Source organism: Hippopotamus amphibius, chromosome 10 (genome assembly GCF_030028045.1).
Source record: "Hippopotamus amphibius kiboko isolate mHipAmp2 chromosome 10, mHipAmp2.hap2, whole genome shotgun sequence".
Lineage (NCBI taxonomy): Eukaryota > Metazoa > Chordata > Mammalia > Artiodactyla > Hippopotamidae > Hippopotamus > Hippopotamus amphibius.
In genome coordinates, this window is record NC_080195.1 from 98,869,272 (window position 1) to 98,892,919 (window position 23,648).

The following is a 23,648-nucleotide window of genomic DNA, read 5'->3' on the forward strand; positions in this document are numbered from 1 at the left end:
TCAGTACTGCTTTTCTGTATCACTTCCCATCGTGTTGCCAAAAGCAGTTTGAGAGTAAAGTGAGAGCCACTCTGTCAGGCTTATAAATTATATGAGTAGCCTTATGCAGAGAGTGTTCAACCCTGAAAGCAATAAATCAGAATTTAATGGCATACTTTTCTCCACAGAAATAGTAATTCATGGTAATTCTTCAGAACTACTTTGGTAACATCAATTCTCTTCTTGCATTATGTAAGAGTTTGGTGGTTTTTAACTTGACACAGAGAATGAAATCAAACAATAGTCAACAATACATAATCCTAGAAAAATTTAAATTCACAATGATTCTTTGTGATTCCTGAAAGTGATTATTTTGCTACATTTTGAACAAATGCTTTCTCCAAACAAAGAATTATCTTTTCTCAATCCAAACTGAAACAGATAGTTTTGGCAATGTAATAATCATATTAATAGAAAAACTTGGTGCAGTTTTCTGTCTTAATATGCCTTGCTTTGAAAAACTGTAATTTATGTCTATATTATTTTCTTTGCTGTCTCAAACACAGGTAACGCTTTAGTTCAAATCTGAGTAATTTCGGGGTAGATTTATGATGATATTAAGTATGGGTTTCTACCATGCCAAGGCAAGCTTACAACTGTAAGTAAGAGAAGTACCTTATGGGTAAAAGTAATAATAACCAATTATGGAACACAGACTAACTACAAAGTACCATGTGCACCCAAGTATGTAAATACATTATCTCATTTAATCTTTATGACAACTTTGCGAGAGTAATGTTGTTCTTGTTTTACAGATGTGAACACAATCACATCTTTTTTTTAAAAAGTTAAATAATTTGCCCAATATCACACATCTAATTTATGGCAGGGGTCTAACTTCAAATCCTGTGCCTTAAACTACTATATTATGGTCTAATAAACCCAGGAGTTAGATACAGAAAATTATGCTGGCCGTGAATGTTGGGTTTTGGCTGAAAAGAGGGAGGAGAGCCCATGGTAGTTAGCTTCTGAGTTCACTTAGTTCTTTATCCTCAGATGTTGGCCCCATGATTCTAGTAGATTTACTGTTTCTCACAGTTTTGGAGGTCAAGGTATTCCTCTGCTTGGAACACTCCCAAAGAACTGCAAGGTTTAAATTCGGATTCTAGGGAATTCAAAAATTCAAATGCCCTCATTTAAGTCTTTGGTTAAATATCAACTTCTAAATCAGGTGAACTCTGACTACTCTATTTTTTTAAATTGTTCCCCCTTCCCCCAGATTCCCAGACTTCCTGTACTCTGATCTACTCTTTAAATTTATTTATTTGTTTATTTATTTTATTGGCTATGTTGGGTCTTTTTAGCTGTGTGCGGGCTTTCTTTAGTTGCCGTGAGTGGGGGCTACTCTTCATTGTGGTGCGCAGGCTCCTCGTTGCCATGGCTTCTCTTGTTGTGGAGCATGGGCTCTAGGCGCGTGGGCTTCAGTAGTTACAGCACGTGGGCTCAATAGTTGTGAACACGGGCTCTAAAGTGCAGGCTCAATAGTTGTGGCGCAAAGGCTTAGTTGCTCCGCGGCATGTGGGATCTTCCTGGAGCAGGGATTGAACCCGTGTCCGCTGCATTGGCAGGCGGATTCTTAACCACTGCGCCACCTAGGAAGCCCTGATCTACTCTTATTTCCATAGCACTCATGACCTCGTAATGTACTGTATAATTCACTTTGTGATGTTTCTTATATGTCTGACCCCCTGCAAATTGTAAGATCCCAAAGGGCAAGGATCTTTGTTTTGCTCACTGATATAGTTCAGGAATAATGCCCAAAAACACAATAAGTACTCAATATCGTTTGGACAAATTGCACGAACCATTTTTCCACATTTTTTACGATCAGTGAGATTGAGGCTGGAGTGCAGTCACTGCACTTAAGAAAACTGTTGGTTACATTTTTTTAACATAACTTCTGCAGAGGTATTCCACAGAGTAGTGAGTATAGAAATCAAGAAGAATTCACCAAAAGGAATATGTGTGTGTGTCCTGTTAAATATGTGAAACAATGTGATTGTTTGAGTATAAATTTATAAGACCTAGGAGTGTGGGCTAAAAATGAGTGTGGGTGTGTGTTTAATTGTTGGAAGCTCAACAAAATACGGGAAGGAAACCTATCTAAAACTCAAGACTCCGGAAGGCCACCGCCCATTCTCCTTAATCAACAGAACAGAATAGTATTTCCTCAGACAAGTCCCTTGGCACACATTTGTCTGTGTAGCATAATTGTAAACACGTCTGTAAAATGATGTCTGTTTGTAACATTAAATCTGCTTTTAAAACTTTAGGCATCCTTAAAAACAACTTTTGGATTTTTTTCCCCTCGCCTTTCTTTTCTCTGTCCTACTTTCTATTTTCCATTACCTGTTATTCTATTTCTATATTTCTAGCAATGTGTGTGGAACTAAAAAAAAAAAAAAATTGAAAACTACATTTAACAGAAAAATCATAATTCTGTCACACAGAAACCATCACTGGGTTAATATTTTCATGTATATTCATACAGGCTTTTTGTCCATATCTATGTGTATATTTTTAATAAAACAGATAAATATCATAAGCATTGCTTTCTAATCTACCATATCATGTAATATCCTGAATTGTTTTTTTAATGGCATTAAGTCTGCTTAACATCAAAATCAGAGGTATGAAAAGGATTTTACCATAGTTTCTCTTCTAGTCAAAGATATTGTGTTTTTTTTTAGGTCAAACTATACACATTGTGGAGGAAAAAAAGTTTCAGAAATATGAAGTTAAGGGAACTCTACCCAACATTCTGTAATAACATATATGGGAAAAGAATCTGAAAAAGAATGGATATATGTATGTGTAATGTGATTCACTTTGCTGTGCATCTTAAACTAACACAACATTGTAAATCAAGTATATCCCAATATAAAATAAAAACTTAAAAAAAAGAAATATGAAGTTGACACGTTGGAGAGCCTGGCTGAAACATACTTCAAAGATATTTAGAACTAGAGGATTCTATTTGGCAACTTGAAGCAGTTGGCAGACAGGCACTGGGTTTTTCCTCCCTCAGTCATCTTGTTTGGACAATTAAAAGAGGGAGCTTCTTGGGTAGTTCCAGGAATTCTTTAATGACGTAAGTGCAGTAAATTCCCCATGATCCTAGTGAGCTACATTGAGGAGGTTAAACCTGATGCCAAGATTAAATCTTTGAATAACTTTTCTGGATTGAGGTGAGGGGTAGGAGTCAATGATTTATTAGGAGACCATATTGGGTGTGTATTAATGTATTTGCAGAGAAGATTATCAAAAAAGGGATCTGAGTGAGAATGTAGCGTGTGGAGGGACCATTTGGGTTCCATAGTGTGGCCTGGGCTGGGCTAGGTGCCCTTCTTAGGCAGTAGATGTGAAGCATCCACTGCACACCTCCATCCTGGCCCTCATCACCTGGGACTGAGATTATATTATCGTGTTTGCCTCTTCTACCAGACCATAAACTCCTTGAAGACTGAGACAGGGAAGAAAAAGATAAATAATTCATCATAGCTGCCATTTTTAAAGACTTACTATGTCCAGCATGTGTGCTTTACATATATGATTGTATATGAAGACTCAACAACTCTATGAGATACTGTTATTTTACAGATGGTAATGGAAGCCCAAGAACTAGGGAAAGTAGCATCGTGTCACAAAATTATTTTGTGAAATGATCATAGTGCTTTTAATTCATCTTTGAATTAAGCCAACATTGTACCTGTTGAGGAAATTTATGAATAAATAAATGACTGAATGGATAAAAGAATAATTTAAGGATGTTAAAATTTATTAAGTAAAACATAATTTGAGGGACAGTTTTTTTAAAGTATTTTTGTTTTTGTTCCTAGAGGTTATTTTAGCCTGTAAATACCCAAAGAAGACCGTTTCCTCCAGATTGGAGTGGAAGAAACTGGGGCGCAGTGTCTCCTTTGTCTACTATCAGCAGGCTCTTCAAGGTAAGAAACTGGGACTCAATGAGGTGAGAGCAAGAGAGCACCAAATACCCCAGATCCTTTAATTAACCAATGAGAGCAGGACATGGCAAATGACTGAGAATGTGTTTCTGTAAGTGTGAGATGAAACCAGTAGGCACTGAGACCCAAAACACAACAACCACAAAAACAGAGGACAGAGAACAGAAGTTCACCTCCATGCATGAAATCCAGGGAGGCCCTGGACCCTTCATTGCTCAGCTCACTCCTAGAGGATGTAAGATGCAATTGTTCTTGCTGGCCCAGTAGATTAAACTCTTGAGAGAAAGGAAGAAAAAAGAGTGTGGGGTTGGGATGGAAGGTCACTGCTCAGTTGTAGTAACTTTACCCTATTTCCGTATCACCGTCGAGAAAGCAAGGCCATCACTGAGAAGTTTAGGGAGTTAGGACTTACGGAAAGGTAAATACAGCTACCTTTATCCAGAGCTTTCTTTCTTTCTTTCTTTTTTTTTTCCTTTAAGAACTTTTATTGAGATACAATTGACTTACAAAGAACTGCATATATCCAAAGTGTACAATTTGATATTTTTTTCTCTTATTCCTGTGCTTTCTTTTTTACTTTTTTTATTGTTATACATTTCTTTATACTCCCTATTCTTGTTGAATATATATTGTGAGCTTTTAATTTAAAGTATTGGTAATGATAGATAAAATGCAGTGATGTCTGGGATTTCGTTTAAAATAATCCAGTGGTTAGGGGTACAGATGAAGTATCATAGGCCATGCATTGATTGCCATTTACAGTTGGATGATGGTTTGTGCATGCTTGTAATTTTCCACTATAATTATTTTAAAAGTCGGAAATATGACTTAACAAGTATAATAAACACGTTATTATTTTAAAATACGTTTTACTTTAATTTTTAAAGAATTAAATAAGTGAGCAAATGTTTAAAGTCCATAGAAAATTTAAAATATCCCTCTGGTTCTTATCTGTAAAGATTACAGGCAGCAGAGACCTAATAGCACAGCTGTCTTTACTTGAATTTTCTATAATTGCTAATCTAGCACCTGAATATGGTACAAAACACTATTTTAATTCCACACACATTACATTCAAAAACTAACCAAAAGAATGTTTTTAAAGACCCCCTCATCTTCTCTTTTGTGGCAGTATCATGCAAGCCATCACACATAAAGTTACTGTTCCAGCTCATTAAACTAGGCTCTCCAGTATCTTTTGAAGATGTGAATATAGTTATAAGCATCCTAGAAATGGGATGAGGCAGGAATGAGGGTTGAATTCTTTAAAATAAAATATGAGAATACAGAACTGAGTGTTCTTTTGTGAACAGGATGACATTCTAAAAAAAATAAAAGTTTGAAAGAGAAGCACTCGTGTACAATTTTCAAGTTTTTACATTGAGTTTATTAATAGGAAAATAAATGCAGTGGTTACTGAATGAAGTGACTAGAGAAAGGTAGGATATAGAAAGTTATTGTGTTGTTACTAACATCATCGTCCTCTTTTTCTAAAAGGTGACTTTAAAGATCGAGCTGAGATGATAGATTTCAGCATACGGATCAAAAATGTGACGAGAAATGATGCCGGGAAATATCGTTGTGAAGTTAGTGCCCCATCCGAACAAGGTCAAAACCTGGAAGAGGATACGGTCACTCTAGAAGTATTAGGTGATGTGCTTGTATCTGTGTGGTTACTGTTCCCACCCTCATCCCCATCACCCAGCCCTGGAGCAAGGAGCCACCTCAGGGCCCCAGTGGGTAAAGTTATAAAGGTGGACCAGCAGCACCGCCTTTCGTGCAAAATCTTGGCTGTTACTCCTTTTCACCTCATTGGTTGCTGAAATGTTACTGTTACAATATTCATTATGACAAAATCTCTTTTCATTTAAGAATGAGGTAAATCTTAATGGTCCTCCACTGCACATAGAAGCATTTTCCCTAGGAGTTTATTTTCAATCACTTTCAGCATATGTAGTAATTCTCTTACCATATAAAATAGTCTCAAATGAGAGGAGAGAAAAGCAATAAAACAAAAAAAGTATTGGGATTAGTGGATGCAAACTATTATATTACATAGACTGAATAAACAACAAAGTCCTGCTGTATAGCATAAGGAAGTATATTCAGTATCCTATGATAAACCACAATGGAAAAGAATATGAAAAACAATATATATATGTATAAATGAATCACTTTGCTACACAGCAGAAATTAACACGTTAGAAATCAACTATACTTCAATAAAATAGATTTTTTTAAAAAGGTAGGCTGGAGATGTATAGAAGTTATTTTGGTAAAGAAAGGAAATTAGTGTTCATTGTGCAACTAGGATACATCAGGCTCTTTCTCGTGTAATTTTACTTAATTTTCACTGACAGCCTGATTTTTACAGATGAGGAGATAGAAGCTAAGTGATTTTCCTAAGGCTGCAGAGCTAGTAAGTAACTGGACCAGGATCTGGATCCAGATGGGGTTAACTCCAAAGCCAATATATTTAGTTACTCTAAGACTCACTGATAGATAGTAGCTGCCCGTGATAACAACTGGTGGAGGAAATGATCAGTTCTTCTCCATAGAAGTTACTATAAACTGCCAAGCAAAGAGAACAAAACAACTCCTCTTCCTTTTTCTATACAGACTCTTCCTAAAATACTAATGATGTACTGTTATAGAAGAAATTTCATTCAGAAAATCTTGCAGGAGATTGAGCTGGTGTATTAGTCTTCTATTGCTGCATAACAAATGATCACAAACTTAGCAGCTGAAAACCCCACCCATTTATTAGCTTACAGTTCTATAGGTCAGAAGTCCAGCACGTAGTGGCTGGGTTCTCTGCCCAGGGTATCACAAGGCTGAGATCAAGGAGTCAGCTGGGCTCAATTCTTCACTGGAGGCTTCAGAGAAAAATCTGCTGCCAAGCTCATTCATTCTTGTTGGCAGATTTCAGTTCCTTATGGTTGTAGAACTGAGGTCCCCTTTCCATGCTGGCTGTCAGCTGGGGGACACACTCAACTCCTGGAGCCACCACACTCCTTGCCACATGGCCTTCTCTATCTATAATCCAACAAAAGCATGTTGAATCCTTTTTGTGTTTTGAATCTCTGAATTTTCCTTTTGTGACCAACCAGAGAAGACTGCTTTTAAAGAGGTCATGTGAAGGTGTCCCTGGTGGTCCAGGGGTTAAGATTCCACACTCCCAATGCAGGGGGCTGGGGTTCGATCCCTGGTTGGGGAACTAGATCCCATATACATTCTGCAACTAAGTCCACATGCCCCAACGAAGATCCTGCATACCACAACTAAGACCCAGCACAGCCAAAATAAATAAATTAAAAAAAAAAAAGAGGTCATGTGATTAGGGCAGATCCGTCTATGTAATCTCCCCTACCTTAAAGACAAGAGATTTGAGACCTTAATTACACTTCTAAAATCCCTTCAGAGCAGTACCTACATTTGTGTTTGATTGAATAACTGAGAGAACGTGTGTACACACCAGGGCTGGGGAACTTAGAGGACCGTGTTAGAATTCTGCCTACACAGACAGTTCTGGGTTTCCCTGGATTTAAGTAAAGTCTGGTTTACTTTACAAATCCCTGGGACCAGAATAACCATAACTCAGGTATTCTCCATCTTGGCTGGAATGGAATTTTAGTTTGAGTACTGGTCCTGAAAATATACTCAAGTTTGACTTTTTACATTAAAGCCATTTGTGAGGGAAAAAGTAGAAATTGTTTATCTAAAAAAAGGACAGCTGTTGAGTAGCTAATGTAGTGCTTGCTATTATAACAGGTAAGCCCTGGACGCTCAGTGAGTGGCTTCCATCGTAGTTTCTTTCTCATGTAAGTAAAATCTAAATAGTTGGAGCCAGAGATAGTAGTGGTGGAACTATATTGCTCTACTTAATGAAATCAGTAGGGACCCAAGCTAATGTAAGTCTGACATATTTAATACATAGCTTTCTGAGAGCACCATGGGTACTGACACCTACTGGGTAGTGGGAGGGGCAGGGGGGCGATGAATGGAGAATCATAAGAAAGCTTTTATCGATCAGGCATGGGAATAGCATATATCACTTTTCCTCAGATTCCATTGGTCAGAACTCATGTGTGTGATCCATTCTTGCTACAAGGGGTCTGGCAAATGTGGTCTGGCTGTGTGCCCGTGAAGAAAGGAAGTGGGTCTCTTGAACAAGTAGCCAGTCTGTATCACAGGTGTCCAATAAGTCCCTGTTTACCGGGCTGTTAAAATCCTCGTTTAGCTTGTAAATAACCAATACCATTTGACTTCCATCCTTCAGTGGCTCCGGCAGTTCCATCATGTGAAGTACCCAATTCTGCACTGAGTGGAACTGTGGTAGAGCTGCGATGTCACGACAAAGAAGGCAATCCAGCTCCTGAATACATGTGGTTTAAGGATGGCGTCCGTTTGTTAGAGAATCCAAAACTTGGCTCCCAAAGCACCAACAGTTCATACACAGTGAATATAAAATCTGGAACTCTGGTAAGGTCATTTCAAGCATTGGCCTCATAACTGCCTTGCATGTGGAAAAAAATTATTAGAACTAAAATACTAGAGTAGAGAGGGCTGATACCATTGCACGTTAAGTAGAGAGAGGAAAGGGGAGCAGGAAAGATGGCGGCACTCACACAGAGAGGTGATGCATCAGGATATGAGAAGACAAAACAGAGAACTAGGGAGCTGGGCACGCAAAGCTCTGCACCAGGGGCCTGAAGCAGGCCAAGATGGAGTCATGATGATGGATCAGGCCTGGAAAGGTACTAAGTGCAGTCTCATATTTATAATATCAGTGAAATGCATGAAAACTCTCTTGAGAAGGGGAACCCTCCTACATTGTTGGTGGGAATGTAAACTGATGCAGCCAGTATGGAAAACAGTATGGAGGTTCCTTAAAAAACTAAAACTAGAGCCACCACATGATGCCACAATCCCACTCCTGGTCACGTATCCGGAAAAAGCTAATTCGAAAAGATACATGCACCTCAATGTGCATAGCGGCACTATTTACAGTAGCCAAGACATGGAAGCAAGCTAAATGTCCATCAACAGATGAATGGATAAAAACGATGTGGTGTATATATATATACACCACATGTATTTCATTATTTTATATATATATATGAATGAAATAATGCTATTTGCAGCAACATGGATGGACATAGAGATTATCATACTAAGTGAAGTAAGTCAGACAAAGACAAATATCATATGACATAACTTACATGTGGAGTCTAAGATGTGACACAAATGAACTTATTTACAAAACAGAAACAGACCCACAGACAAAGAAAACAAACTTATGGTTACCAAGGGGAAAGGGAAGGGGAGGGATAAATTAGGAGTTTGGGATTAGCAGACACAAAATAAACAACAAGATCCTACTATATAGCACAGGGAAGTATATTCAATATCTTGTAATCAACCATAAGGGAAAAGATTCTGAAAAAGAAGAGAGATGTATATATGTATGGATAATTGAACACCGGAAACTAACACAACATTGTAAATCAACTATACTTCAATAAAAATTTTTTTAAAAAAAGAAAACTCTCTTGGGGATGTCCTGACTTCAGTACCAGCCATGTGAGAATGGTGACTATTGCCAACCTTTGATAGAATGTCTGTGTCATTAAACTTTTCCATGACTAGCTTGTCAACAATTGACTCTGTGACTTGAGAATCTATTACTTTAGATTTAGTCCAGATTGTCTGATCGGTTGAAAAGCCTTTCTAAGGAATCTTGTTGGAAATCTATAAATAAGCTCTTTAAAGTTGATGGCTTACAAATAAAAGTATTTTCACTGTTTTTGTCTCTGACATTTTAGGGTAGAGGTGGGAGTGAAAAAAGTTCATGAAATTTGAAGCTTCTTTTTTTTCATTCAAAGTAATATGTCAGATTAAAAATGCTGCATTTCCAGCAAGGCAGAATCACTACCATAACCACTATCAAAAAAATCTTAAAGGCATGGTAATAAAAATTTTAGTGAATTTTAAGAGGAGCGTATAATACTTATTTTCCTCCTTTCAATCTACAAGTGCACAGTATCATTTAAAAACTAGATCCTCTGATAAATAATAAAGCATATTGATAAAGTGACTGCAGAATAAGCGTATCAGTAGATGGATGTGGCTACTCCCTAAGGAAGGGACGCTCTGGCCCTTTCAGTGTCAGCAGGCTCAGTCAGCAGGTCCCAGTGATTTTACACTGAGAAATTGGGCAGAAAACCTGCTGTCACACTTGGCTATATTTACTTTTCAAATTTATTTTTTCTCAGAGCAGGTGATGAAAAGCCCTAAGGCAAGTCTGAAATGATATAGATTCACTTTCGTCAGCCCCAACCCTTGAAATATCTGTGATGTCAAAGGAATGCACCAGGGCAGAACCAGGATGGGTTATTTTCTGAGAAAAGAGCAAAACAAAGGCTGCAGTGTATGGGTGACAATGGCTTCCTTTTAATCACCAGTTATAATGTTCGGGAAGATCATTTTCAGTTTCAGTCTAACTTACTTTTTATACATAACCTTGGCTTTGAGTTCGTGGTGAATATTTTTAGAGACTGGCTGTTGGGACTGATGATTCCATAAAGTGAGAACATACAAGGGAAAGCTTTCTATCCCGCCATGTAGAACAATACAGAAAGAAGAGGGATGTGGGTAGTGGGTAGTAAAAAGAGGAAAAAGCCTCAAATAGATAAAAATCCTGGCTGGTTTTGGGCATATATACTACATGAGGATACAAGATAAGGAGGAGATGCTTCTTAGAAGTTTATGGCCTCTCGCGGATGCAGTCAGCAGTGACCACTGCGGTACTGAGGGTGTGATAGGAGGATACTGAGGGAATGGTTCCGAGCACCCCTCTCACCCTCTGTAGGTCCTGGCAGGATCCTTTGAGGTGTCCAGGACACACTGCATTCCCTCCCTCCTACTGACTACCTAACCAACTTCTCTCCTTCTACCCATCTATCCTCCCATTGCTTTTCTCCTCCCTCCCTCCTTTCCTCCCTTCCTGCCTTCCTCCCTTCCTCCCTTACTTCCTTCACTTCTCCAAGGTGCTAAACTATTATGAAGCCTATTACATCAAAGTCTTACCTTTCAGTTTTTTTGGCACCACGTGGACAGAGCAAGGGTTGCTTGGACTTTATCTTTTCAGAATTTTCACAAATTCTACAACTGATAGAGTTTGTAATCCTATAAACAGCATTAAGACTTTCCTAGGCCCTGAGCTACTTCCTGGTAGTAACTCTGGCTCTTTAGAGGAAGTGTTCATTGTTTGCTGCTGCAGTGAACTCACTTGTGACTTAGAAAACTGCCTTTAAGGCCAAGGAGGCCTTCATTTATAGATGGTGTTTCCTAGGAATTAGAACTACCTAGAATACTTAATACTACCATGTGCTATAAACTTTAAAAAACGCCCCCTGTCTTCCTAACTGTACTACTTTCTCAGTGTCAGACACTAAAAAAGATGCTTCCTTGTATTTATTTAAGTCTTTATCTGTCAAATTAAACAGGAGGCCTAGCTAATTACTCCTTGAAGGTATGGTGGATTTTTGAACTCACAGTAAAGATATAAAGTGCTAAGTCATGGAAAAGCAAAGACAAACTTAGTGATGAATTTCAAGAACACAAACTTTTAGGCGTCTACTGATAGATTTATTTCTTAAATATATATTTATTTTTTCTTCCACAAATAGCAATTTAATACTGTTTCAAAACTGGACAGTGGAGAATATTCCTGCGAAGCCCGTAATTCTGTTGGACATCGCAGGTGTCCTGGGAAACGAATGCAAGTAGGTAAGCATGAAATATTGGGAGTAAAAAATCGTTTGCAATTAGAATGTGCAAATATTTGGGGGTGGAAGGAGCAAGGGGTAGGTAAGGGCTGAGTGATTTGAAGGATAAACGGGAGGCAGGGACTTCCCTGGTGGCTCAGTAGTTAAGAATCTACCTGCCTATGCAGCAGACATGGATTCGATCCCTGGTCCAGGAAGATCCTACATGGTGCAACTAAGCCTGTGCACCACAACTACTGAGCCCTCGAGCCACAACTACTGAGCCCACGTGCCTCAACTACTGGAGCCCGTGCTGTGCAACAGTAGAAGCCACTTCAATGAAAAGCCTGTGCACCGCAAGGAAGAGTAGCCCCTTCTCGCCACAACTAGAGAAAGCCTGTGCACGGCAATGAAGACCCAACACAGCCAATAAATAAATAAATAAATAAATAAATTTATGTTTTAAAAAAAGAGGATAGATGAGAGGAAATGTTTAAACTCAGCTTGACATGATGTTACAAAAAGCAAAGATTCTATCTTAATCCAGCTTCCAAACAAGCCAAGAATATTTATCATTATATTTTACAGATTTTTGAATTTTTCAAATAATTATTTTTAAAATATGCTCATCTGAACAATCTTCTTTCAAACAAAAGCTAAGAGTCTTGTAAGTTGCTCAGAGTCAAGGATTTGGAATGGGGGTACGAATTCCAGCTCTACCACTTATTAACTACATGCTCTTGGGCAAGTTAATTAACCTCTGGGTTTCAGTCTCCCAAAAATTGAAATAGTAATATACTGTCCTCATAGAGTTATGAAGGAGGGTTATGAAGATTAAAATAATTAATATTCAAAAGTGTTAGAATGGCATTGGTGTATTGTGAGCACTATATAAGTATTGGCTATTTTAGTCATTGTTAATTTTTTTCAGTTCCCTGAAATGCTATGTTTATACTTATTATATTTAAAGACAATTTTTAAAAAGATTTATTTATTTACTTATTGGCTGCATTGGGTCTACGTTGCTGCATGTGGTCTTTCTGTAGTTGTGGCAAGCTGGGGTTACTCTTCGTTGCGGTGCACGGGCTTATCATTGCAGTGGCTTCTCTTGTTGCGGAGCACAGGCTCTAGGCATGCAGGCTTCAGTAGTTGTGGCACATGGGCTCAGCAGTTGTGGCCCACAGGCTTAGTTGTTCCGTGGCATGTGGGATCTTCCTGGACCAGGGATCCAACCCGTGTGCCCTGCATTGGCAGGCGGATTCCCAAACACTGCGCCACCAGGGAAGTCCCACTTATTATATTTATACTTATTGCAGAGTAGGCTCTCCAAAAAGACCTTTTTTTTAATCATTTATTTATCAAGAGAAACTATTCCTTAGCCCAGATATTCATAGTTCATAGTTTCATAGTTCAGGAACACAGGTAAGTGACAAACTTCCATGGAACTCAACCCAAAGAAGTTATATGGCAGTTGGAATGCTCCTTCAGGAACAGTCTGCCTTTATATTCCAAAATCACTTTGCACTCTGAAAGATACCAGCCTTCCTCATCTCCTCAAAATCTTTCATGGAATCATAATTTCTGTAGAAATCTGCATATGCCTTCTTTCTTGGTTCAGCCACAGCAAACTTATACAAAGTTGCAACTCCCAGGGAGACAATGAAAGCTCCAACAATATGAAATCACAGACGCTTGGCCAGAAGGCCACGCATCTGAGGTTTTGTCAAAGAAGTGGAAGCCATGGTAGTTTTTCTCCTTGACAGCTCAACAACGACGTCCTTTCAGATAGATGGAAAAATGGACCCAAAAAGACCTTTTTTATTTGGCCGTGCTATGGGGCTTGCAGGATCTCAGTTCCCCAATCAGGAATTGAACCTGGGTCATGGCAGTGAAAGCACCGAGTCCTAGGCCACCAGGGCACTCCCAAGACGTGTCAAATAGAGTTATGGATCTAGTTTGCTATAAAACATAGCTGCCGTGTATTATATTACACAAAATAAGCTTCTTAGAGTCCAATAAAATTCGGGCTCAAGAATCTTTTCAGATTACATGAATTTCAGAGCAAATATATTACATTTTTTATTCTATTTTTAACAACTTGGTTTAATTCTTTCTTGCATGAAAGCTGTGTTTTGAAAATGATTGTGTAGTAGAGAGAGATGAGCTGGAGATGACACTCGAGGGGTTAAAGGTCATTCTGGAGGGCTGTACCCTAAAGCAGAATACTGAGGGCTCCCCTTGGTTCAGGAGCTTGTTCTCAGCTTTGTGGGGTCAGAAATTCACTTTTTCAGTGCATTTTGAGGTATGCAGATATGTGGGCAGTAATTTATATTGTCTGTGTACAGTTAACTCTTAGCATTATTTTTTAAAGAAAATATACTCTTACTAGACTTCAGGGTATCCTAAAGTATAAGATATTCAATAGTATACTCTAATTTCCACAAGTAAATTTGAATTTCAGGTTTCTGTTTTTTGTTTTTTTTTTAATTCAGGGATACATATGATCCACCCAACTCGTGCAAGTGTTGACATTTATAGTCAAACATAAGCATTTGCTTAAATTATCAGAAAATATCCCTCTTAGTGCTGCTTTGGAGTTATTAGAAAAATTCACTATTACATTTTATTTTTTCTTTAAGTGATCGTGTTTAATTTCAATGCCTAATTTAGTTTCATCTTAAGAAATTATATATGTGAAGTCATGGTTTTGACCTACTAGTTAAATTTTTTCTAGCATGCAGTAAATAAATACATAACAAAATTTAGGAGTTTGTGTTTTACTAGTAGTATCGCTTTAATTTGAACATGATTTCCACATATCTACTCTTTCTGGTATAAGTTGACTTAAAAATTAGAATTACTTTGTTTAAAGCTCATCCACTGATCCTCGATGTTTTAGATCCTTGGTTTGGAATTCAGATCTTTGGAAAGACATAATTCATGAAGTCTCATTTCCAGTTTCCTTTGTGAATTATCACCAACAACTTGTAACCAAAATCAGATCTGCTTACTGTTCTAAATGAATCCTTTCTGAAGTATAGAAAGTAAATCATGGGTCTGCTGTTTATTCCCAGGCTGCTTCATTGTACAACTCCAGGAGACTCTACTCACACTTAGCATTTTAGCGTTTAGTTCCTTTCATTTTAGTTAGAATAATGATACCCTCCGTTTATCATGGCTGTTTTTTTTTTTTTAAGAAAGAACACACAGTATTTTCATACCTGTTATTACATCCTCTCTTTTGTGAGGCATAAGGCGGGCATATTACTTGCTCGAAGTCTCACAGTAATGGCAAATGGGATGAAATTACAAGTCTTATATCTTCTATATCTTTCTTTGAAGAAAATAAAGTAATAGTTATACCATGACTTAGTACTTACAGGATAAGACTTTTTTTTTTTGGTTAGAATTTGCCTTTAGCTTGAATCCTTCATAGATATCAGATTCACTGACAAACTACAGGACAGTATTTTGTCAATGAAAGTTTCAATCTAAGGGCTATTATTATAGCCCTTAGGTTGAACCCTTCACAGGTGTCAAATCATTGACTACTACAAAGAAAATCGTAGGCGCAGTTTGGTTCTCAGGAGTTTCATTTAGTTATTAATTTAATTTTGCCTTAGATTATGATTATTGTGGAGTTTTTCTTTCCCCTCTGCTGTTTTTTATCCAAATGAATTAATAGCTGAATCTCAACCTCCCCATACCCAAACAAATATAAACTGTGTTTATACCGAGCAGTAATTAAAGTTTCCTACTCTGGTCAAATTACTCAGCCTTTCAAAAGGTTGACCCAGTTTCCTTTTTAAAAAAAATCAGTTAATATTTCAGAGGTATCTGGAAAAATTAATAACACTTGGCATTAAGATAAAAAAATTAAGACCAAGAAGTTTTATGATAAGCAGATTCATTCAAATAATATTTCTTTGAAGATCATTCCCAAAATGTGTACTGCTTTAAAATGTCTAAAATTACTATTGAGAAAGTGCTACCTAATATTTTCTCCAAGTTATTTAATCATATGTTAATTATTAGTTGCTTTTAATAGAAGAACCCTTTGTTCCTTTAAAAAGTATAGGAATTTGCATATTAATCAATACATAAGAAGTGTCTAAATGACAGAGGAGTGTGGCCTCATGGACAAGATGGAAAAATGTGACCCAAATTAAATGTGTAGATGGAGTCACAGGTGGTTGGATACCTCACCCAGAGCATGCTAGTAAATTTTTATATGAAGAGATATGCCTGTTAAATAGTCTTTCCCAAAGTCATGTTTATCATTTTATTAATGATTTGAATGTATTTTTGATACAGTTCCCAGCTGCAGAAATATTAACCTCAGAAGGTTAATAATCTTAATTCTTAGGAGACAGAATCAGTTACTGGAAAAAACTCACAAGTTGGTAACATGGTAGTGATTTCAAACTTAGGTATGAAAAATGCAGTTATATTGGGTTAGAGGAAAGATGATTTAGCAGCAACAGGAGAAAGCATTGGGGAGTTTAATTCACTTTTAACGTAATGGGATAATAGTTTAGTGGCATATATGTATGTGGGTGTGTGTGTGCGTGTGTACACACACACAAGCCCATATAAATTCAAGGAAGAAGATATTTCTAACACTTAGTTTTATAGAACAACAGTGGCATGGGCTTTCTTTGGGGCTGAATGAGTTTTCCATATTTATGAAATTGACACAGATGATGATGTAGAGGAATTTTAAGTAAAATTTGAGGGGAGCGTGGTAGTGGAATACTTGAACTCACTGAAATTCAAAGCTCACTTCTAACCTGATATTTAATCATATGGATTATTGCATCTCCAAATGCATTCACGAGAATACCATACATTTTATTTCTGGATCATAGAACTTTTAAAAATTTAACATTCTTGTAAAACTTAGCTCTGTTAATATTTCCAATCAATTATGAACCATGTCCTGGAAGTGAGTTAGTTAAACAGGCTTAAAAAGCATGAAACTATCTGTGTTTATGGTATAGTTACCTAAAGGGGAGCTTTTCTGAGCTTTTTCAATTTAATGACTACATCTGTCCATCGTTTTGACATGAATTCATGCATGGTTTATTTTGCATTCCAGATGATCTCAACATTAGTGGCATCATAGCAGCTGTAGTAGTTGTGGCCTTGGTGATTTCTCTCTGTGGCCTTGGCGTGTGCTATGCTCAGAGGAAAGGCTACTTCTCAAGTAAGTGAATTTCACTCTTTGCTAGACAACTTCCTGTGGATATAGAGTTTTCTTTTGAGACACTGTTTCTACTAAGAATGTCTAACAAACTCTGGGGAATATTTTTCGTTAATTTTCCTGCAGTAGAAAATGTCCAAGACAACATGAAGGTGAGTCATGAAGCACCTTGACAAACATAGGGAGGAAGGGCAGAGGTGTCTCATCGCGACATTCCAGGAAACGTCACAGAATATGTGAGAGGCACCCTGGAGTGACATAGTGCAGTGGTACCGAGAGATGTGCAACGTGAACAGATATTTACAGTACATGTACAGATATTTACAGTACATGTACATGTATTTAAGATGCTTTTATTTTAAGTAAGGGATTGTATATCTCAAGATGAAAATTAATTTCTAGTTTTAGGATAAGAAATTTCATTGGAATAAATCTGTGAAATGTTTTATCAGTGTAGAATAGTGGAATGTTGAATGTAAAATTTAGTACAACTATATTTAAAAGAGAATTGTTCAATTAAAAACTAGAAACCTATTGTATTGCAGTTGCTTCTGAGGTTTTTAACTCTACAAATTTAGGTCTCTAGGAACTCTGATTTGGTGATACAATAGGTTTGATGTAAATGGATGAAATTTTTAAACGTTTTGTTATCTTAATGCGTTTCTTTACTCCCAGTCTTTAAAATTATCCAAGACCTTAAAATTGCAGAACTCCATCAAGTCCACTGAGAAGAATGTATAAAGTAGAATTTTTAAGGATAATAAGTTTATAGCATGAACAAGTTTTAGACCTGCTGTTTTATACAGAACATTAACTGTGGAATTTAGGTTTAAAAAATATATCAAAATAAAACTTAAATTTAAAGGGGTTTTCTAAAAATACCTATAAATAGGTATTGTAAAATGTTTCCATGAATGTGGTTTCAAGGTTATTCCCTATAATTAAGAATAACTGCTCTGTGAATTCATAGTAGCTGTTCTTTTGTGTGGTGCTCCAATCCAGTGCAGTGTAGTGTAATCCGGCTGAGTCCCCCTGCTGGTCACCAATGAAAGTACAGCTAGATAAGGTTGCTCATTTAAAATTCTTGCCATTTTTTCTCTCTACCTGCAAAGAATACCTGTCTGAGTGTTTTTATTAAAGACTTGGTAAACAGTTTTTCGTAAAATACTGAATTAATGAAAGATTTCACATGAATATTATTAGTTCATTAGCTAAGAATGTTGCTTCCGTTTTCATCTAGCAGAAAATATATCTGAGAGAACCATTTTCTTGAACTTGCATTTCAGACAGTGCTTGGCAAACCATGACCCATGCACCAAATCTGATCTACTCTTGACTTTCTATGGCCCATGAGCTAAGAATAAAACATTGCAGTCTATTTGATGATAGATTTAACGTTGAACCCCCAAATAAGAGAAATGTTATCCCTCCAATGAATTTCATTCTTCTAATTCATAGAGCTATATTACAAGACTTTGATTATTATTATTACATTTTTAATTCATTGACAAAACTTTTTGGAAATTTTTTTTCTCTTTTGTTTTGTAAGTACCTACTTAATATCCTCCATTTTCCCTCTTTGCCCCCAAAGCCTAAAATATTTGTTGTGCAGTCCTTTATAGGAAAAGTTTGCCAACCCTTGATTTAGAAGGTGTAAATGTCAGCAAGTGAGAAAAAATTGATAAAAAGGAAGTAAGCCCAAACTCATTTTTATATAAATCTGTATCATCCCGTTAATTCTTGCATTAATGATATATACTTATTCTTTTGTAGAAGAGACCTCCTTCCAGTAAGTATACTTTCTTAACACATGCTTTCCCCCACATCAACTATTTTTTTGTTCATCATCCATTTAAAGTCAAAAGTGGGAAGTTGGGTTATTTGTGTGGGTTTAATTCTATGGGTGGTGACTCAGATTCATCACGGACCACATCCCACCTCATGCCTCATGCCAACTTGTCAACGATGCTTAGTTACCTAGAGAAGAAATAGAGTCACTAATCTGACTGCATAGGCATTTCTATAGTACTACTTGAAAAACATTTTTTTCTGTATTTTGCTAAATTTAAAATGTTCAAATAAGTTTTTCCCTAACAGTCAATTTTACATTTAATCGAATACCAATTATGTATGCAGCCCTGTCCAAGGGACTGATAATATAGCACTGAAGAAAATAGACCAAAAAACCTCTCTGCCCCATGGAGCTTACATTCTAGTAGAGAAAGACAGAAAGTAGACAATTACATGAGCACAGTATGTCAGACTGTGACAAAGCGAAAGATAAAGCAGGTAAGGGAACAGAGAATGCACAGGGGAGGAGTGTAGATTGTCTTTGTAAATAGGTGGTTAGGGAGAGCCTTGCTGATGAAGGGATGTTTGAAAAAGGTCTGAAGGAGCTGAGGGGGTGAGTCATGCAGATAAACATGAGAAGAGTGTTCAAGGAGAGGGGAAAGAACAAAGAGAAAGATCTTGAAGGTAGGCATGCCTGGAGTATCTGAGGAACATCAAGGGGACCAGTCTGGTTGAACAGAGTAAGAACAATGCAGGGAGGAGATGAGTGAGCAAAGGTAGTACAGTGGGGACCAGATTATACAGAGCCTCTTCCAGGCAGTTGTGAAGAGTTTGGCTTTGGGTCTGAGTAAGATGGGACATCATTGGAGAACCTCAAACAGAAGGGTAGCATCTTCTTATTGAATTCTTAGAAGCTAACACTGGCTGCTTTTTTGAGAATAAACTGTAAGGTAACAGAGGGTGGAAGAAGCAGGGAAACCAGTTAGGAAACTATTAAATAATCTAGACAAGAGAAAATGGCGGCTGGTCCCAAAATGATGGTGTTAGAAATGTTGAGAAGTGATAGGATTCTGGATATGTTTTGAACAATTGGCTGGTTGATTGGACGTGGGCTGTGAGGAGAAGAGAGAAATCAAAGATGTCTTCCAAGGCTCTGGGAAGGATGAAGTTACCATCTGCTGACCGTGTGAAAGGTTTTGGGAGGAGCATGTTTGAGAGTGGTGGTGGCGAGTAGCTGGAGAGGTCTGGAAAGTAATTGGAGGGAGGGTTAGGAACAGAGGAGAGACATCATGTTATATGTGGAGAAAGGTTGGCAATGCTAGGGTGAGGGAGGTTAGTAGTCTTTCATTCACTCACAGTGTCTCTATTAACCCAGGCAGTAAACTGGGAGGCAATATCTTTACTCCTAGACATATCTCCCATTTGTCAAACCCATGCCCCTCAAAATTTGTTGGACAATGAACTGGGTGTTGTATTCGTCTGCTAGGGCTGCCTTAAAAGTGCCATCAACTGGTGGCTTAAACAACAGAAATTTATTTTCTCATAGTTGCAGAGGCTAGGAGTCCAGCCTCTTCCTTTGACTTAAAGGTGGAGTGCTCCCTGTCTTGACATGGTCTTCCCTCCATCCCTGTTTATGTCTAAATCTCCTCATCTTATAAGGATATCAGTCATATTGGATTAGGGCCCACTCTAATTACTTCATTTTAATGTAATTACCTCTTTAGAGACCCTGTCTCTAAATACAGTTACATTCTGAGGTACTGGGAGGCTGGGACTCAAACCTACAAATATTTGGTAGGGACACAGTTCAGCCCATGACAGGTAACTGTAACTGTAGTCACCATGTAAAACTTTCTTTCCATGGAAAAAATGAAATTTGAGATTATAATGATCAAACTTTCAAAATGTTAAATGTTAATGAGTTGGTGAGTTAAAGGTTAGTAAGTCTCTGGTTTGCATATTCCGCAAGAGTCCTTAGTATCTATCCCTAGGCTAGAAGTAGATACACCCGGTTTCACACATGCTGATATTTTGTTGCATGGTTTTCTCTGTGAATATTGTCTATAAACATAAGAAATTCAGTTAGGATTGCTGGGGGGGTTTGCACCTGGCTGAGATAAATATTCATCTTCTTGTTCAGATGTATGGAGAGTAAAATTAACTAAAAGAGGATATGTGTTTTAAAATTGGAAGCGATAATATAGTAAATGTTGTCTTTTGTGTTCCACAAACAGGAAGAGTAGTTCTGCGTCTAAAGCCACTACAATGAGTGAAAACGTGAGTATTTTCAAAGCATATTTATAGAACGAATGTATTTAGAGAATCGGGCAGGGAAATGAATTGTATGGAACTGATGCATTTCCACTTGGAATATATACCTTGTACTAGTGTCTGCTGCTCGTCTTTAGAAGGAGCTAAATGAATGTTAGCTCCCATCCCCTGTCTGGGATGGCAGCATTTGTAGAGCAATGGGGCTTTACCATCCCTTTCTGTCATGTTTCCTATTATTAGTCGGCCTCCTTAGTATCATTAGATCTGGCTTTATCAGCTCCATTTTATAGATGAAGAAATTAGGACACTCAGATTACAATGGCCAAGCTTGATTCTTGATCCCAGGCACCTTGATTCTTGTCAGCTTGACTAAGCAGATCACTTCCAGCAGATCTGTGGTTCCAGGACTCTCCTGTGGTTTTTCAAAGCACTTGGAAATTTTAGAGATATGGAATATCCTCTGCTTTTGCAGAAGGAAACATTGCAGAAATCCTTGAAAAGATGCAAGAATTACCTAACTCAGATGGTCGAGGGGACATAATTTAGACGTTTGGACCCTTGTGTGCGTTTGCATTTGTAAGCACTACATTGAAACAGTAAATACCATCACTGCTCAGATTTTGTAGCTCTTTGGATGGTTACTCAGCCTTCTGGACTAGTTTTGAGGAATCAGTGAGGGAAGGGAGGTTCCCAATGTTTTTAGAATAAGCCCTTTCTTGAGAAATGGAGTGTTATTTCTGTGAATTCCTTAGTACTCTACGGCAGGGATTCACTTAGATTTCCTTTCAGTAGAGCTTGGGGTGGGGCATGTATTTGAAACACTTAAGTGACTCTGATGGACACTAACCTTTAAGACCTACATACTGCTGCATAGACCTCTTTCTGCCAAAAATTTAAAAAACTGTTTTCTCCAGAATCTCTCATGGAAGTCACTTTATTTTGTAGTTTACAATACCAAAGTGTATTGTTCATTAAGCAACATGTAACTCCATGTTTGCTCCTATAATTTGTAGAAAATACTCCTTGAGTGTGGAATAAAATATTCTCATCTGACCAAACAGGAAGAGGCACTTTGCGGCTGAGTCGCAAGAACAAAAACTTCACTCTTTTTCGTTGTATTCCTCTCAGTTGCCCTCATCAGCCAAGAGCAAGTCTCCAATTCCAGTTTACCCTAGAGCAGGGTTTCCAACCTTGGCACTACTGACATGTCCTTCTAATTCTTATATAAGAATTTATATAATAAATGACAATTTCTTCTAATGTTTATATAATGAATTTTTATAATCTCACATAACTCTTGGTGGGGCGGGGGAAGCTGTCCTGTGCATTGTAGAACGCTTAGGAGCGCCTGACCTCTACCTGCTAGATGCCAGTAGCATCCCCCCAGCAAACAGGATTTCTCCTGTTCTAATTCCCACTCTTACTTTTTTACTCTTTAGGCAAAGTTTCAAAGATTTGTCTCCTGGTATTATTTAATTCCCCATAAAATAGATTTAATTAAATAGACGCTGGTTTGTACCTGCAAGATTCTCATAGTGGATGTATCTTTGTACTCATAAGATTTGTATATTTCTTTAAATATTAAGCAATCATATTTAAACTTGGTTTTTCTTTCTTTTCCTAGGATTTCAAGCACACAAAATCCTTTATAATTTAAAAGAATTCCACCTTTGCAATACACCAAAACCACAGTTGTTGCACAAGTTATTAAAAGATTATAAAACTCTGCTTTGTCTTACATTTGCAGAGGTACATGAGGAGACAAAATTGGTATTTCATTATAACCTTTATTACTGCTAAATCACTTGAAATTTTTATTTTACACAAATAATTCTGTCAGCAGCTAAAATATAGTCTGGCTTCTTATGTCTGGACAAAGTTAAAGGAATCAAAATACTTTGTAATATTCTGGGGCTTATGAAATATTAAATATCCTAACTTCTAGAGAAAGTTACTAAAAATATATCGTACTGGTTGTGAAATTAATCCACAGAGCCTGAAAATATAAATTGCATGCACCCTCTGTGCAAGAGTCTGATTTAGAGGGTTCAGAAAATACTCTGACAGATGCAAAAGGAACCTCTGGTCTCATTTCTACCAGAATCCTCCTTTTCCCCAATACAATCCTTATTCTGCTGTTGATTTATCACTAATATATTCACAGAAGGGAGGTGGCAGGAAGGGTCTTATACTCAAGGATTTGCACTTGCTTACTTTCATTTCTGAGACCCAAAAGCAACATGAAGAAAAATACCTAACAACCAGAGCCCACTCACCTGGTGCGTCGTTGATTTCTTCATTAAACATCGTTCTGAGAGTCAAACACAAACCCAAGTGTCTTATTTCACCTCCAGAGCTGCTTATTGCTGTTTCCTTCCCCTAAGACCCTTTAGGAGAAGATCAGTGACCCTGACATCACAACTTGCCCCTGGAGCCGACACACATAACCCTGCAGATACCTGTCCCTGCGTGATGGTGACTTCATATCTGTCTCTAAAAATCATGTAGTGACATTTTGCATTGGGCCAAGTCCCTTCGTGTTACCAGCCAGTGGTTTACCAGTCCTGCTTATGGCAAAGTCAGGGATATGGAGGGGAGGAGTGGTTGTCT

At 37.6% G+C, this 23,648-nt stretch overlaps 1 protein-coding gene across 4 annotated transcripts in view; it reads left to right on the plus strand.

The window, feature by feature from the left end:
- The window catches only part of JAM2 (junctional adhesion molecule 2), a 100,045-nt gene extending 76,684 nt beyond the window's left edge, over positions 1 to 23,361 (plus strand). For 2 of the 4 annotated variants that reach the window (XM_057696875.1, XM_057696876.1), the window contains exons 3-10: positions 3,879 to 3,986; positions 5,502 to 5,654; positions 8,284 to 8,486; positions 11,696 to 11,795; positions 16,872 to 16,979; positions 18,750 to 18,765; positions 21,002 to 21,044; positions 22,663 to 23,361. In XM_057696875.1, the coding sequence (XP_057552858.1) occupies positions 3,879 to 3,986; positions 5,502 to 5,654; positions 8,284 to 8,486; positions 11,696 to 11,795; positions 16,872 to 16,979; positions 18,750 to 18,765; positions 21,002 to 21,044; positions 22,663 to 22,695 (764 nt within the window). In that variant the 3' untranslated portion in view covers positions 22,696 to 23,361. Of the gene's footprint in view, positions 1 to 3,878; positions 3,987 to 5,501; positions 5,655 to 8,283; positions 8,487 to 11,695; positions 11,796 to 16,871; positions 16,980 to 17,102; positions 17,129 to 18,749; positions 18,766 to 21,001; positions 21,045 to 22,662 lie in introns of all 4 variants that reach the window. The other 2 variants (XM_057696877.1, XM_057696878.1) reach the window with 2 other exon arrangements.
- Positions 23,362 to 23,648: the final 287 nt, after the last annotated feature.